The sequence below is a fragment of the Hyperolius riggenbachi genome, chromosome 10, assembly GCF_040937935.1.
Source record: "Hyperolius riggenbachi isolate aHypRig1 chromosome 10, aHypRig1.pri, whole genome shotgun sequence".
Classification (NCBI taxonomy): Eukaryota; Metazoa; Chordata; class Amphibia; order Anura; family Hyperoliidae; genus Hyperolius; species Hyperolius riggenbachi.
In genome coordinates this window covers 120,258,365-120,274,259 of record NC_090655.1, presented here as the reverse complement: position 1 = coordinate 120,274,259, position 15,895 = coordinate 120,258,365, and the positions used below count along the sequence as shown (strand labels likewise).

Sequence of the window (15,895 nt, the reverse complement as noted above, 5' to 3'; positions counted from 1 at the left end):
ATGGTGCAGTAATAATCTAGGTGATAGTTTAATCAAAAAACTAACTGAACACCAGAACTTGCCATCAATTTGCTGCATTTTTTTTCTTTTTCATGAAATTCAATTAGGCCCGGTTCACACTTACTTTGGAGTGACAAACGGATCCATGAGAACGGTTCTCATTACCAGTCGATCTGATCAGTTTTTACTCTGTTGCTACTCCATTTCCGTTCCGTTTCCTCACATTGCCCTCCTCCCCCCCAAGACCTCCACCCCCAAAGTGGATTTTTCTGTTTAGAACAGTTCACTTTTCTTATTGCCTCCAATGCATCCTTTCAGCTTCCATTTCTATTGTGCTAGGCAGCGGAACGTTTACAACAGATCAGTTTGGACAGATGTTAACATTGAATCAATTCGCATCTGTTAGGATCCAGGAATGGAATGTTTAACACCAGTGTGAATCGGGCCTTAGTTTATTTGCAATTTGTCTATCACATTAACCAGGGCTGTGGAGTTGGAGTCGGGGCAATTTTGGGCATCCGGAGTCGGAGTCGTTGATTTCATAAACTGAGGAGTCTGAGTCGGATGATTTTTGTACAAAATCCACAGCCCTGTTAAGTATTAGACTAAGGAGTTGGAGTCAAGAAGTCGGAGCTATTTTGGGTACCTGGTGTCGGAGTTGGTGGTTTCATAAACTAAGGAGTCAGAGTTGGAGTCGGAAGATTTTTGTACCGACTCCACAGCCCTGACATTAACTATCTTTTTGTTGCCAATATTAAACAGTTGAGCATCTCAGTTTAACATTTTGAACCATGTTAATTCTCTTGCAGGATTATATAAGAAGTCTGGAAAACTAGTGTTTTTAGGATTGGACAATGCTGGCAAAACCACGCTGCTTCACATGCTGAAGGATGACCGGCTTGGGCAACATGTCCCCACACTATATCCAAGTATGTTGTCTGTCACATTTACTATATAGCTAGTTATAAAGCCATTCATACACTGAAAGCCGCTATTGGCAGATGTTATATTTAACCTTTTAGCTGCCAAATAAAGTAAAACTGCCATTGGAGAAGTGTGCCATTTTCAATGCATATGATTTGCGTCCGCTAGCAGTCCAAAAAAAGTTTGTGTATATATTGGGGCATTCTCAAGTTCCCTTAAGGCCGCTTGGCCCTCGCCATCTCACTGGGCGGCTCCTGTCCCCCCCGCAATCTGGCCCGAAAAAGCTTGTCGGAGTCGTGCTTTATCGCACATGTACAGCTCGTCCGCATGCGCTCCCTTGTTGCGCCCCCCGGCTGGGAGCATTATATGACACATGACTCGGCCAATCTTGCAGGCTGAATTGTGGGCGACAAGAGACACCCAGGGAGAAGACTAGGGACAAAGTGGACTTAAAGGGTACCTAAACTGAGAGGCATATGGATGTTTCCTTTTAAACAATACCAGTTGCCTGGCTTCCTGCTGATCTCTTTAGCTGCTGTAGTGGCTGAATCACACACTTGAAACAAGCATGCAGCTAATCCAGTCTGACTTCAGTCAGAGCACCTGATCTGCATGCTTGATGAAGGGCTGTGCCTTAAAGGATTAGAGAAACAGGATCAGCAGGAAAGTCAGGCAACTGGTATTATTTTAAAAGGAAAAATCCATATCCTTCTCAGTTTAGGCTCCCTTTAAGGAAGGCCCTGGTAAGTATGGAACATGTGATGCTTGTCGTCTCGGGTACATTTTAAGCAGCTTAAAAATACAGCAAGTGAATTCCACCTTGGTTAGACTGATTGGTCCATTTGCAAGCTGCATACGTTTGCATAATCCTTAATCAACTCGGAATTATTTGCACTTAGTTGACATCCCTAGTGATAACACATTTTGTATGCATTTGCCATTCTTATCCCCCCAAAAATCCTTTAAGGACATAGATTTTTTTTTTTATGTGCACTGTTAACATGCTAGCTGTCTGTTTACAGCATCAGAGGAATTAACGATTGCTGGAATGACCTTCACAACTTTTGACCTTGGTGGGCATGCACAAGGTAGGTATCATTTTCTATCACTTGGTCAGATTAAGACTTGTCCAATGCTAAAAATATGTATATTTTGTTTGGCTGCCGCAATCGTGCATGCGTGTCCCGGCTGTTCATGCATGCTGATGCACCCATGCAATAGTGAATGATTGCTACCTTAGCTGCAATCGTTTAAATAAAATTTAAGAAAACAAAGTTGAAGGCCACTTGCATGCTGCGTTGCACCCCGGTACACTTCCCTGCCACAAGGGCCATGCAAGTCTCTGTAGACTTGCATAGTATGCGCAGTGCTGCAGAAGTATCAAAATCACAGCAATCCTGACACAGTCTGCAGTGCGTTACTGCCTGATCTGTGCCTATCGCATGGATTATTCAGTAATGCAAGGCAATGGGTGACCCAGTAAGCGCACACAACGGAAGTGCGATGCAGCGCAAATGCACAGACCAATGGGAATTCCAGTGGCATACTTCCTGTCTAGCAGGTAACTCAACACTAACCGGGGGGTGGGGGGTCCTGCTATGGCTACGTCTATGACCCTGACGCTGCTTCGTGGCGCAGGGTCATATGAAGGCTGATTGGTGCAATGCAGTGCTTGCACCACATCACACTGCTAATCTTAGGTGTGCAACCGGCCTAAAAGGTTTTATGTTAAAGTGAAAGTCACATTATAAATAAAGGTTGTTTTTTGTTTTTTCCTTGTTAAGTGTTAAACCCATATGTTACCTATAGTTGGCCTTAAGATTCATAGACATCTGTAATGGCTGGACAGCTTGTGGACCCAACGCTGTATAGATGCATCGCTATGTTGTTTTCTAGCAATACTTCTATACAGCACTGGTGTCCCCAAACTGTGTGCCCTAGTGATCACATGCAATCGCTACAGACGCACAGGCTGGCAATAATGGTAGGCTACATGCCTAACTAATGATGACATATGGCATATATGGTATCGTTTTAACTAGGACAAGTCGTTGTATTTTGAGGAGTTTTAAAACTGCGGCACTTGTCATGTAAAAATTAAGGGTGAAACATGAAAAAAATTGCTTTTTTGCATTTACACCTAATTTTCCATGATAAATACCTGTAAAATGTAAACAAGGCTTGGGAAAAAAAAATATTAAGTAAAGAAAGCCTAGATTGTCTTGAAAAAAATAATATATGGATCACTTTGATGGCATAAGTAATAAAGTTATTGCTGTATCTATAGCAACATAGCTGATATGGCAAAATTGTCAGGAATGCAAAGTGGTTAATTATGGAACTGGAAAGGTTGTACATAATTTTTCACACGGCTACTGCCTTTTGACACGAGTCAGGTAATAAGGGCACTGTGCAACCGAGGGCATTTTGGTGCCGCCATAGGCCGTAATGTGAATTACAGCTATTGTGACACTCCGTCAGTAATTTGGGTGCCAGCAAAAGACAGAGCCCAAATTATGATAAAAAAGCGCAATTTGGCCGCTAGCGCTGGAAGCCGAAATTGCATCTTACCCCCACTGTACAGCGCCTTGGAGGGGGAATAATAATGAATGCAGTGGGGAAATTTGCCACATCAGGGCGAGCCATTTTTCGGCTTCACCCTGCGCCCAAATTTCCTGGTGCCCTTTTTGCATGCATGCGCTTTTTGATCTAGTGCAATATGTCGAGTTGTTATTCACCGAAGGTTGTTTTTACCTAATTTTAACACCTGCTAAGTACCATATTTTAATTTTTTTTTTTTTTTTTTTTTTTTTTTTTTTTTTTTTAATTTCTTAATCTACTAAACCTTACAAATGAGACTGTATGTCCTTGTTTGCCAAAGCTTGAAACTGAAAGGGTGTATTTTCTTTTGCTCATGGTTGTATTTACATTATATACGGTAATGATACCCCCGATTGTCCTTACATTATTATCTCTATACCAAAAATCAGATGTAACACACGTTTCCATGATTAATTATGCGTAAACATTTTCTTTAAAAAAATATATATGTCATTTTATTAAATAAAAAAAACAGAAACAATCTGCTCCACCAGTTCAGATATTCTCAAGGACTGGCAGCTGCTGCTCACACTGAATTAGCCTGAAGCACTATCTTATTTAGTCACAAGGGCATGAATGGAGGAGAGTGATTACTGTATTTTTCGGACTATAAAGGTTGCCACTAACGGTCCAATTTCTAGCGAAAAATCGTTCAAACGATTAGAAATTTTGATCGGATTGGTTGTAAATAATCTCCATTGGTGGACACAATCTATTATGAACGAGTGAAAAAAAAGTTGTCCGAATGAATTTTCGTTGAACCAAAATTTGGATTTTCTTGTTGGTTGTGATAGATAGGAAGCAAAGATTGGTTCGTTGATGGTGTAGTGAACGATGTATTACAATATTTCACTTCCGATCAGATTTTCTGATTGCTCGAATGAATTTTCGCTAGAAATTGGACCGTTAGTGGCCAGCTTTATGCACACTTTGTTTTTCTCCCCCAAAAGTGGGTGGGGGGTCAGTGCGTCTTATAGTCCGAATGTGAAGACCAGTTTGTCCTTCATTCCCCTGTGTCTGGCACCACCATCCCTGTGTGCGGTTTCCGACTTATGTGCAGAGTCCCGTGTCCTTATATGCAGTGTCCCTATGTCCGATGTTCCTCCTGTGTGCATTGTCCCCTTTCTCTGTCCCTTCGGAAGTCCCTGCACCTGATGTTCCCCTATGTCGGGGGTCCGTGTATCTGATGTCTCCCTACGTTTGAAGTCCATGTATCTGATGTCCCCGTGTCCAGTGTCCATGGATCTGATGTGCCCGACCCTGCGTTTGGTGTCGCCATGTAATGCATACCATGTTTTCCCCGACTCCTCAGGCTACGACTCGAGCAGCTCCGATGATGGAAGTAGCCATTGACCGATAAGGCGGGGGGCGCTGCACCAGACCGCCAATCGCAGCACTCACTTCTCCTGCTTGCTTCTTCTTACAGAGCCCAGTAGTCCCGTGGGCTGAATCATTTGGGCCAATCACAGCACGATGTGGGCGGAGCGTCACCCGGCGCTTGTACTCTGTTGTGTCAGCACTGATTTCCATGTGGATTTAGCAAGCATCCCGCCGCTAATCTATCGCTGCCAGCCTCTGCCATGCTGTGTTTCAGGGCTGCATGTGATGGGTAGCGGCAGATGGCGAATTGTGTTCCTGCTGCCAGAAGCAGTGAGCCCTGTAGTTTGCTGTCTGGGGCAGCGCCCTCCACCTGATTGGACATGGCTACTTATCAACTTGAGGAGTCGGAGGATAAGCTATGGTATGCAGGACACTGGGACACTAAATGCAGGGATGGGGACACACAGGGACACCACGCACAGGCATATGACACAGGGATACCACACACAGGCAGGTGACATATGGGCGCACCACACACATGGATGGGACACATGGGTACACCCCACACATGGATGGGACACCGCACACATAGATGGGACGATGCACACAGGGATAGGGCACAGGGGGACACTGCACACATGGATTGGACACAGGGGACACTGCACACAAGGATGGGACACTACACACAGGGACAGGGCACAGGGGGACATTGCACACAAGGATGGGACACCACACACAGGGACAGGGCACAGGGGGACAATGCACACATGGATGGGACACGGAGACACTGCACACATGGATTGGACTCGGGGACACCGCACACAAGGATGGGACACTACACACAGGGACAGGATACAGGGGGACACTGCACACAGGGATGGACTTGACAAGGCATCTGCCTTTCAGGCAATGCTTTTGAAAACAAAGAAAACCTTAATAATTTCCCATGAGGTATGGACTAGTACAAAAACCTGTCAGTTCTGTCAGATTTTAGCTTTATTTGTTCGCTTTTTTGCTATAATGATCCTTTAACTGTCTGTTATGCATTGCTGCAGGTGTAAGCTGTGAGTGCAAGGGATAATATTGATCTGCAGTAGAAACTTACTTTTATGAATAGTTTTATAGAAAACCACATTCCTTTAAATGCATAAATAAAACTGTGCCTGAACGTGAGCTTTAATATAAGAAGTAATACTGTAGAACTGGCATTTAGTTTTTATTGCTGTGACTGGAAAGATGTTTCTGAAATTTGTGAACATTTTATACCATAGTTTGTTCATTAGATCTTTGTTTGCTTGTGCAAGGCACTGTGGTTAACATTTCACCTCTTTCTTGCTGTTTAAGCTCGGCGTGTTTGGAAGAATTATTTGCCAGCAATCAATGGAATTGTGTTTCTTGTGGACTGTGTAGACCATTCGCGCCTTATGGAGTCTAAAGTGGAGCTTAATGTGAGTAAGCAGCTAATGTATTTAAAATTCTGGGTTGTGAAAAAAATCAGTCCATCATCTTTACTAAATTGCAATCAGGTGGCCATACAGCAGGCGACCAATCGGCCATCCAATTCGATTATTAAATTGGATGAAATCGATGCAGCCAAGTGCATGCTAGACCGACAATGTAACCAATTTTGTGACGAAAATTGGTTGCATTCTCGATCACGTATGCTGCAAGGTGTTGCTCGATTGGATGCGTGGCGGTAACTGTGTGCAATTTTGCGACAATAGACAAACGTGACAACTTCTGGCGCTGTCACCCCAGTGCCCCGTATAAATTGTATACATTACCTGTCCGCGGCCTGCGCTTATACCTCCGCTGCTCCTGGCGCATTCTCCTCTCTATACATGCGTGCCCCACGTGGTTTCCAAGTCAGGGCAAGTGTGAAGTCACACGCGCCCTTACTAAGAAACCACGTGGGTTGCGCCTGTATGCAGTGGAGTCCTGGAAGCCAGCAGGGACAAGCGGAGGCCGCGGAGAGGTAATGTATACACTTTACATGGGGTACGGGGGGGGGGGGGGGGATTGGTCTTTTGGTCGAATCTGCCCATACATCGCTAGATGTATGGCACCCTTTAGTTCTTCTCGCACACCAACAATCCATGCTCGTAAAGTAAGTGAGAGTGAAAGAATTGGTTTGTATATTTACAACCATTAGTGAAGCTGTATCAACACAGTGTTCTCCCCTGAATTTTTTTCCAGCGGCGTGGCATGAAAAAGTAGCCTAGTGGGGCGAGATGACAGAATGCAGGGCCGGCGCTTCTCTGCTAGGTGGAGCACCTGGCTAAAAGAGCCTGGGGAGAACACTTGTCAACGTATGATAAAAAGCCCTAAAAGCACCAACTTCTAAAAAGTTATGTAAAAATGGGTAAAGCAAATTAAGGGCTGGTTCACACTGGTTTGTACCCGGCTTCCAGTGGAGTCTCGTTCGGCGGCTTCCCGTCGCGATCGGCATTTTTCATCCCCACAGGGGCACACGAAGACGCAGATGTAATCAACCGGCGTTTGTGCGCGAACACGGCATTCCGATCCTGATTTTTTTTTTTCCCCATCGTTCCAGGTGACCCTGGACACTATATGCTGCGTCCAGGGTCACCTGAAACGATGGGGAAAATCAGGATCGGAATGCTGTGTCCACGCACAAACGCCGGTTAACGTTACACGCCGAGTGATACAGTCACTCCCATTCACTTGAATGGGAGCGTTTAACGATGAGTCCCAGAACACTGGTGGTAATCGCACTCCAAGCGTCCGTGTGAACCAGCCCTTAGTCTGTAGTGAACCTCAGGTGGTAAATATTCAAAACCACACCTGAGGGGGTTGATAGGTAAGCCCCAATAGATTACAAGTGCTGTTAGTTAATTAATAAGGGTTGTGTACTCCAAAGCTTAGTTACTACCTCACTATAAATAAATAAAACACAAGTCAGGCATGGTGCAAATACCCTATTTTCTGCCGTATAAGACTCTCTGGAATATATGATGCACCTAGGTTTAGAGGGCAAAAGCCAGGTTAAAAAAAAAAAAAAAAAAAAAAATTCTCCCCCAAATGGTGTCCTCCTGTGTCCCTTATAGGTCCTCAGGTGGCCCTTATGGTGCTTCATGTGTCCGACTGTGTGACAATTGAGTGTGCCCGCTCTCCAGCTCTCTCCCCCGTGTCTCTGCAACCCTCCCTTGCATCTTAGCTCCTCCTTGCAAGTGTAAAAGTGCATCGGGCAACTTGCTTTCCTACTCCATGCCTACGGGGATTGCCGACATCCGTCTCCTCCGCACAGCTGGCTCCAGTGAAAGGCTTGTACTGATGACTCGATCAGTATAAGCCTTTCAATAGGGCCTGCAGCGCGAACGCGCTGAATCCAGCGCTGGAGACTTGGGCGCAGCAGCGCAGGAGACTTGGGCGCAGCCTGCGCCACCATAGGCCGTAATAGGAACTATGGCTATAGCAGGCAGAAGGAGCAACTTCAGCGCAGTTGCTTTCTAAAACATTAATTCGCTGGAAGCTGAATTATTTCATTCCCCCACTATCCATGGCGGCCTGGAGGGGGAATCGTAATTAACACGGCCCGGACTTGTGCGGCAGCAGGATCAGCCATATACCAGCTGTATCCTGCACCCAAGTCTCCAGCGCCGTTATCTCTCGTACGCCAGCAGCGTGGGGGAGACAGGTGTCTGCAATCCCCGCGGACATGGTGGATTAGGGAACCCAGCTGTCTGCAATAAAACAGGGGGAGCAGAAATGCAAGGGGGGGTTGCAGAGACACTTGTGAGAGAGCGAAGCATGCAGGGGAACGGGCACACACAGGAAGGGAATCACCGGCGGGGTGGCTGTTCATATCGGCTGGGGTTTGGAAGTCGGGGATTCCCTGCCTTTCCCACATAAAAATGCAGGGACTGAACTCCCCTTTGGGGGGAGAAAAAGTGCGTCTTGTGCGGTGGAAAATATGGTAATCGTCTAATTTCCACCGATCAGACGGGAAATAGCATCGTCTAGTCTTTTTTTTTTTTTTTTTTTATTTATTTATTTTTATTCCAGAGTCCTTAGCCAAGAGTTGGTAAACTGGATAGATACTCTGTCCACAAGCTAAATACGTATTTCCAGGTCTCATGGTGGGGTAAACAGATGGTCACTGTTTTACTTGGTAATCAGGCAATGGAGGTTGTTTGTTTCTTGTCTGTTATTGCACGGTTAACAGTATCATATTATATCTTGATTGATTTCAAATGTTATGGTCGCAACACTGTTTCCTGGTCTTTTCAGTGCTCATGGCAATGTTTGTGTTGAAGAGGTATGATACTGTAATTAGTCAGGGTAACACAAAATACAGCTATAAAATCAATATGTAATTTCCTGGCACTATCAACTGAGCAAATACAAAGCGGTGATAACAAAGCCAATTAACTAAACTGTTAGTTCTGTCTAAAAAAAAAAAAAAAAACAGAATGGGGAATAGAAATGAGAAAAAATATTTTTGCTATTTATTTGCATAAATGAGTCAATGAGTCACTAATGATTCAATGGATTTACGTGTTACCATGCGTAACGCACACAATGTGTGCTGCACCTTAACTGATAGCACCGCACATAGGGCTTGATTCACTAAACCGTGCTAACTCATAGCACGGCCGCACTAGTGTTTTTGCGTGTTTTCGTGCGCAATCACAAATTTTATATGCTCAATTGTGGCCGCAAATTCGCGATTGCGCATGCAAATTCACAATTGTATGCGAGAACGCACACCAAACGCTAGCTAACGCTAGGTTTAGTGAATCAAGCCCATAGTGTGAGCTGCTTATCATGTGCTGAGCAGTCATCTCTCCTTCAATTAGCCAGGTAACATATTCTGTATAACACTGGTTCCCTAACAACCGTTATCCTTTAAGTGGTTATCTGTGCCTGCACAATATAGAACGTACTGTAACTTATCTGGCTGAGGCTTGGTTCCAGTGGTTCAGACACTGTCTTTTCTCATATGCTTTAAAAGTAACTAAAGCAAAAGAAATAAAAACTTACCTGGGGCTTCTACCAGCCCCTTGCAGCTGTCCTGTGCCCGCATTGTCACTCTGCAATGTTCCTGTCACCCGCAGCACTCCTCTTTCACCTGGATGCGCCGCCCCGGTCCGTGTGCCTCCTGATTGCACTCCTGTGGACATAAGTGCTCTGCGCATGTGCAGTACAGGAAAATCTCTACTGTTCATGTGCAGAATGCTCCCGGCAAAGGGAGCGGGGCCATGCGGGCGCCAAGTCGCCAAGCCGAAAGAGGGGTGCTGTGGGTGACCGGAGCATCGCGGAGTGACAGCACGGGCACAGGGCGGCTGCAAGAGGCTGGTAGAAGCCCCAGGTAAGTTAAACTGTTTTTTTTTTTTTTTTTTTCCATTTGCTTTAGTTTTGACAGTTGAGTTCCATTCTGGAAAAATGCAGCCAGTTGGGATTTTGCAATCTATCACCCTTCTCCCACAAGTGAAAGCAGATCCTATTTCTAATAATTGCATATACTGTACGCTTCCTGAGTTTAGCCAAGCCTGAGAATTGGACAGCAGAGGACCTATGCTTTCCTATGGGCCTGTTATGAAGGTCTGTTTTAATGTGTCCTGGGTCTGTCTTCTTTGTCAACAAGAAGTAGGTTCGGGCACCATCAGTCATTCAGCTCGTTTATTATATAAACATTACATGTGCAACACAGGACATCAGATACACATCACCTGTATGTCATGGCGATATCTGTGCAGGGTGGAGGTGGGTGTTCAGGGCTGCATAAGGGTCGGCGACGGCCATTTCGCGTCCAACAGGACGCTTGGTCACGCAGCATGACCAAGCGTCCTGTTGGACGCGAAATGGATGGTGCCCGTACCTACTTCTTGTTGACAAAGGTCCTATGATACCCTTCCTTCCTACATCTTGACACGGAGCACGCGTCAGTGGCCAGTATTATCTACTTGTGCATTGGGACCCGCTGTGCGGGAAGCTTTGGCCCACACCATCTCTGCCCACAGATCCTCCTTGGAATTAAAGCAGTGCCACACTTACTTCTTCTCTTGGAACAGTACTGGGTCTGTCTTCTGCCTTATTGTAACAGACAAACCTGACAGATATATACATTTTGCCAGAGTAAGTGGGTTGCCTCACATCTGACATGCTACATGCTCTGTTCCTGAATTCTGTAGTCACTACTATGGACCCCAAAGTGGTGCAGCATATCCAAACTTTTTTAATACGCTACCACTCCTGAAAGTGGGAACTCAGAATGCGGCCCAATAGTTGTTTCACTAAATCTCTAACATAAACCTCTTCACAACCAGATGACTGTAGTAGGAAAAGTCGTAGTGATTTTTGTGTATGGAAGACTGTTGCGTCAGTAATCCACAGAGCATTAGCTATTCTCTTGGGTATTGTTGCTACATTATTTTTGCTGCAGTTATCTTTGTATATAAGCCCTGGGTTTTATTTTTTTGTTTTTAAGAATATTGGCTTTCAAATTCTATGCATTGCTTTTATGTCCAATAATTTTAAAGAAAAATAAAACTACAGGTGATTCACCATGAATTCTCAGAACTTCGCCGCTATAAATATAATTTTAAAAAAAGGCTACTATTGTCATTTGATATGTAATTTACTAATATACTTCATGATGGACCATGTTGGGTTTCCTCTATGAATGCACAATGAGCAGCTTATAATAACCACTCAAAAATCTACTTTCATCAGGTTTAATATACTGAAATGTAAAGGCTGAGTGCTGGCTGATAAAGGCTACTGTGCATTACAACTGTACTCTGTAACATGAAACCACAACCGAGCTTGCTCTATATAAATGCAATTTGAAATGGATGCATGTATATAGTGAAAGGCACGCTAAAAAAAATATTTTTTTTGTATTCATGCAGGCGCTTATGACAGATGAAACGATATCTAATGTGCCAATCCTCATCCTTGGTAATAAAATTGACAGACCTGAGGCAATCAGTGAGGAGAAGTTGAGAGAAATATTTGGACTGTATGGACAAACCACAGGAAAAGTAAGCACATATATTCAGCAAACCAGAGATGTTGAAATAAGAAGCTTTTATACTTACCTGGAGCTTCCTCCTGCCCCATGCCGGCGATGGGCTCTATCGCTGTCGTCCTGGGTTCCTCCGTTCCTCTGCTGTATCCCCCGGTATATATCTCAGTCGCGGCCAGTCGTGGTTCAACGAGCATGCTATGCAATGTGCCTCCGTAGCTAGTAGAATGTCCCCGGCCCAGACGGGTATGGGCACGCAGCCGAACCACACATGCACACCCCTGTCGTGCATTTGTGGTCTGTGCCCCCTTCTATGTGAGGGTGTCACGGAAGAAAACCACAAACATTCACAGGTGAGATAATTAGTGTCTCAGCAGAGCTGATTAACTACCACTGTGGATTTCCACAAAATATGCACCGTTGGTGGTACTTGAGAACAGGGTTGGGAAGCCCTGTATTAGACATTGAGATTGGATGCAACTCGGCCTTAATGTTCAATTTTGGCCTACTTTGCGTTCTTCTAATTTGCATTCAATACCCCTTTACTAAAATATAAACAGTCTCCCTGCTTCCTGTGTCTTCTGAGGTCTCAGCTGCTAAAGTCGTTCAGCCAGTTCTGGGTGTTTCTCTCCATGCTTGATCTTCATCTTTATATAAGTGGTGGAGAGCAGGACTCAGATCAAGGCTTGATGAAGTTGCTGGAGGACTCAAATTGACAGTGATCAGTAGGGCTGCTCAAATCCGGATCCGGGAGATACCCGGACAGTTGCTATCCGGATATCTCCCAGTAAAGGTGGGCGGGGGGGGGGGGGGGGGGGGTCAATCTTACCTGTCTGACGTCTTCTTCATCTGTCCCTCGGCGCCTCCCACGATGCGCTCCACACGCGTCATGTGATTACAAACACTTCCTCCTTCAACCCGGAAGGAGGATGTTTGTTATCATGTGACCGCCACTTGGACCGCATCGTGGGAGGCGCCGAGGGACGGACCGAAGAAGACGTCAGACAGGTAAGATTGACCATCCCGCACAGGTAACTGGGAGATATCAGATCTGTTTCCCAGATCTGGATTTGAGCAGCCCTGGTGACCAGAGAGAGAAGCTAGTCAGCTGTTGGAGCCCATCTCCAGCACACTCCACTTGGTCGTGCTGATGGTAAAGGCTCCTAAAGGTTGTGAAAACTAATTAGGTTAGCATTGCTTTAAAGTTGTATTGTCCCTTAACCACTTGCCGACCGCCCACAGCCGATGGGCGGCGGCAAGGGCTGGGCCCAAATGACCGCAATACGGCCATCGGCGGCGGCGGGCATGGATATGCGGCGATCGCGTCATTCATGATCTGATCATCTGCCGGCGACAGGCTCTACCCTCCTCGCGCTGTAACCCGCCGTTTGGAAGCGCCGGCGGGTTACTAGCTGCCCGATCGCCGCTACAAAGTATATAATACACTTTGTAATGTATACAAAGTGTATTATACAGGCTGCCTCCTGCCCTGGTGGTCCCAGTGTCCGAGGGACCACCAGCGCAGGCTGCAGCCAGCACGGTAAGCACCCAAGCACACTGATCTCCTCTTCCCCCCCCCCCCCCCCCCTGCACCCTGATTGCCCACAGCACCCCTCAGACCCCCCCCTGCCCACCCCCCAGACCACTGTTTGCACCCAATCACCCCCCTAATCACCCATCAATCACTCCCTGTCACTATCTGTCAACACTATTTTTTTTGTATGCCCTAAACTACCCCCTGCTCCCTCCTGATCACCCCCCTCCCCCACTGTGTACTGTATGCCTCTATCCCCCTGTAATAACCCACTGATCACCTGTCAATCACCCTCTGTCACTGCCACCCATCAATCAGCCCCTAACCTGCCCCTTGCGGGGGATCTGATCACCCACCCACACAATCAGATCGCCCGCAGAACCGACATCAGATCACCCCAAAGTGCATTGTTTACATCTGTTCTCTCCTCTAAACACCCACTAATTACTCATCAATCACCCAGCAATCACACCCTATCACCACCTGTCACCCATCTGATTAGACCCTAATCTGCCCCTTGCGGGCACCCAATCACCCGCCCACACGCTCAGATTGCCCTCAGACCCCCCCCCCCCCCCTTATAAATTCGCCAGTGCATTATTTACATCTGTTCTTCCCTGTAATAACCCACTGTTCACCTGTCAATCACCCATCAATAACTCCCTGTCGCTGCCACCCATCAATCAGCCCCTAACCTGCCCCTTGCGGGCAATCTGATCACCCACCCACACCATCAGATCCCTCGCAGAACCAACGTCAGATCAGCTCCCAAGTGCATTGTTTACATCTGTTCTCTCCTCTAAACACCCACTAATTACCCATCAATCACCCCGTCACCACCTGTCACTGCTACCCATCAGATCAGACCTCTATCTGCCCCTAGGGTACCCAATCACCCGCCCACACCCTCAGAACGACCTCATACCCCCCCCCCAGAGATCTCTCTCCCCCCCCCACTTTGTGTACTGTATACATCTATTCTCCACTGTAATCACCTGTCATTCACCCGTCAATCACCACCTGTCACTGCCACTTATCAGATCAGACCCTAACCTGCCTCTTACGGCATCTGATCACCCTCCCACACCATCAGATTGCCCCAGACCTACCCTCAGATCACCTCCATAGTGCATTGTTTACATCTGTTCTGCCATCTAATCACCCCCTGTCACCACCTGTCACTGCTACCCATCAGATTAGACCCCTATCTGCCCCTAGGGCACCCAATCACCCGCCCACACCCTCAGACCCCAGCGCTGATCACCTCGCCAGTGCATTGCTTGCATCTATTCCCCCCTCTAAGCACACCTTGAGACACCCATCAATCACCTCCTGTCACCACCTGTCACCCCCTAGCACACCTACCCATCAAATCAGGCCCTAATTTGCCCCGTGTGGGCTCCTGATCACTTGGCCAAACCCTCAGATCCCCCTCAGACCCCCTTCCGATCACCTCCCCAGTGCATTGATTGCATCTATTTTCCCCTTTAACCACCCCCTGAGACAACCATCAATCACCTCCTGTCACCCCCCCCCCCCCCCCAGCACTCCTATCCATCAGATCAGGCCCAATACAACCTATCATCTAAGAGGCCACCCTGCTTATGACCGTTTCCACAAAATTCGCCCCCTCCTAGAAGACACCCCAAGGTATTCTGTTAGGTGTATGACGAGTTCATAGAAGATTTTATTTTTGTCAAAAGTTAGCGGAAATGGATTTTTATTGTTTTTTTCACAAAGTGTAATTTTTCAATAACTTGTGACAAAAAAATAAAATCTTCCATGAACTCACCATACACCTAACTGAATACCTTGGGGTTTCTTCTTTCTAAAATGGGGTCACTTGTGGGGTTCCTATACTGCCCTGGCATTTTAGGGGCCCTAAACCGTGAGGCGTAGTCTAGACTCTAGAACAGTGATTCTCAACTTTTTAAAACCAATTACCCCTTATTCCTACTCCATCTTTGCTAAGTACCCCCCCGGGAAGCATACACACACACGCACGCGTGCGCTTGGGAGAATGAGGGTGCTGGGTGAGGCTGGCACAGGGTGATAGGTGGTGAGGGTGCTGGGTGAGGCTGGCATAGGGTGATAGGTGGTGAGGGTGCTGGGTGAGGCTGGCACAGGGTGATAGGTGGTGAGGGTGCTGGCTGAGGCTGGCACAGGGTGATAGGTGGTGAGGGACAGGGAGGGTGCTGGGTGAGGCTGGCACAGGGTGATAGGTGGTGAGGGTGCTGGCTGAAGCTGGCACAGGGTGATAGGTGGTGAGGGTGCTGGCTGAGGCTGGCACAGGGTGATAGGTGGTGAGGGACAGAGGGTGCTGGGTGAGGCTGGCATAGGGTGATAGGTGGTGAGGGAGCTAGCTGAGGCTGGCACAGGATGATAGGTGGTGAGGGTGCTGGCTGAGGCTGGCATAGGGTGATAGGTGGTGAGGGAGCTAGCTGAGGCTGGCACAAGGTGATAGGTGGTGAGGGTGCTGGCTGAGGCTGGCACAGGGTGATAGGTGGTGATGGTGCTGGCTGAGG

General features: G+C 46.9%; 1 protein-coding gene across 1 annotated transcript in view; it reads left to right on the top strand.

Moving 5' to 3' along the window:
• LOC137535924 (small COPII coat GTPase SAR1A-like) overlaps positions 1-15,895 on the top strand; it is a 41,987-nt gene that overhangs the window by 13,487 nt on the left and 12,605 nt on the right. The window contains exons 3-6 of the mRNA XM_068257813.1: positions 810-929; positions 1,947-2,012; positions 6,190-6,293; positions 11,721-11,852. Of these exons, the coding sequence (XP_068113914.1) occupies positions 810-929; positions 1,947-2,012; positions 6,190-6,293; positions 11,721-11,852 (422 nt within the window). The remainder of the gene's footprint in view (positions 1-809; positions 930-1,946; positions 2,013-6,189; positions 6,294-11,720; positions 11,853-15,895) is intronic.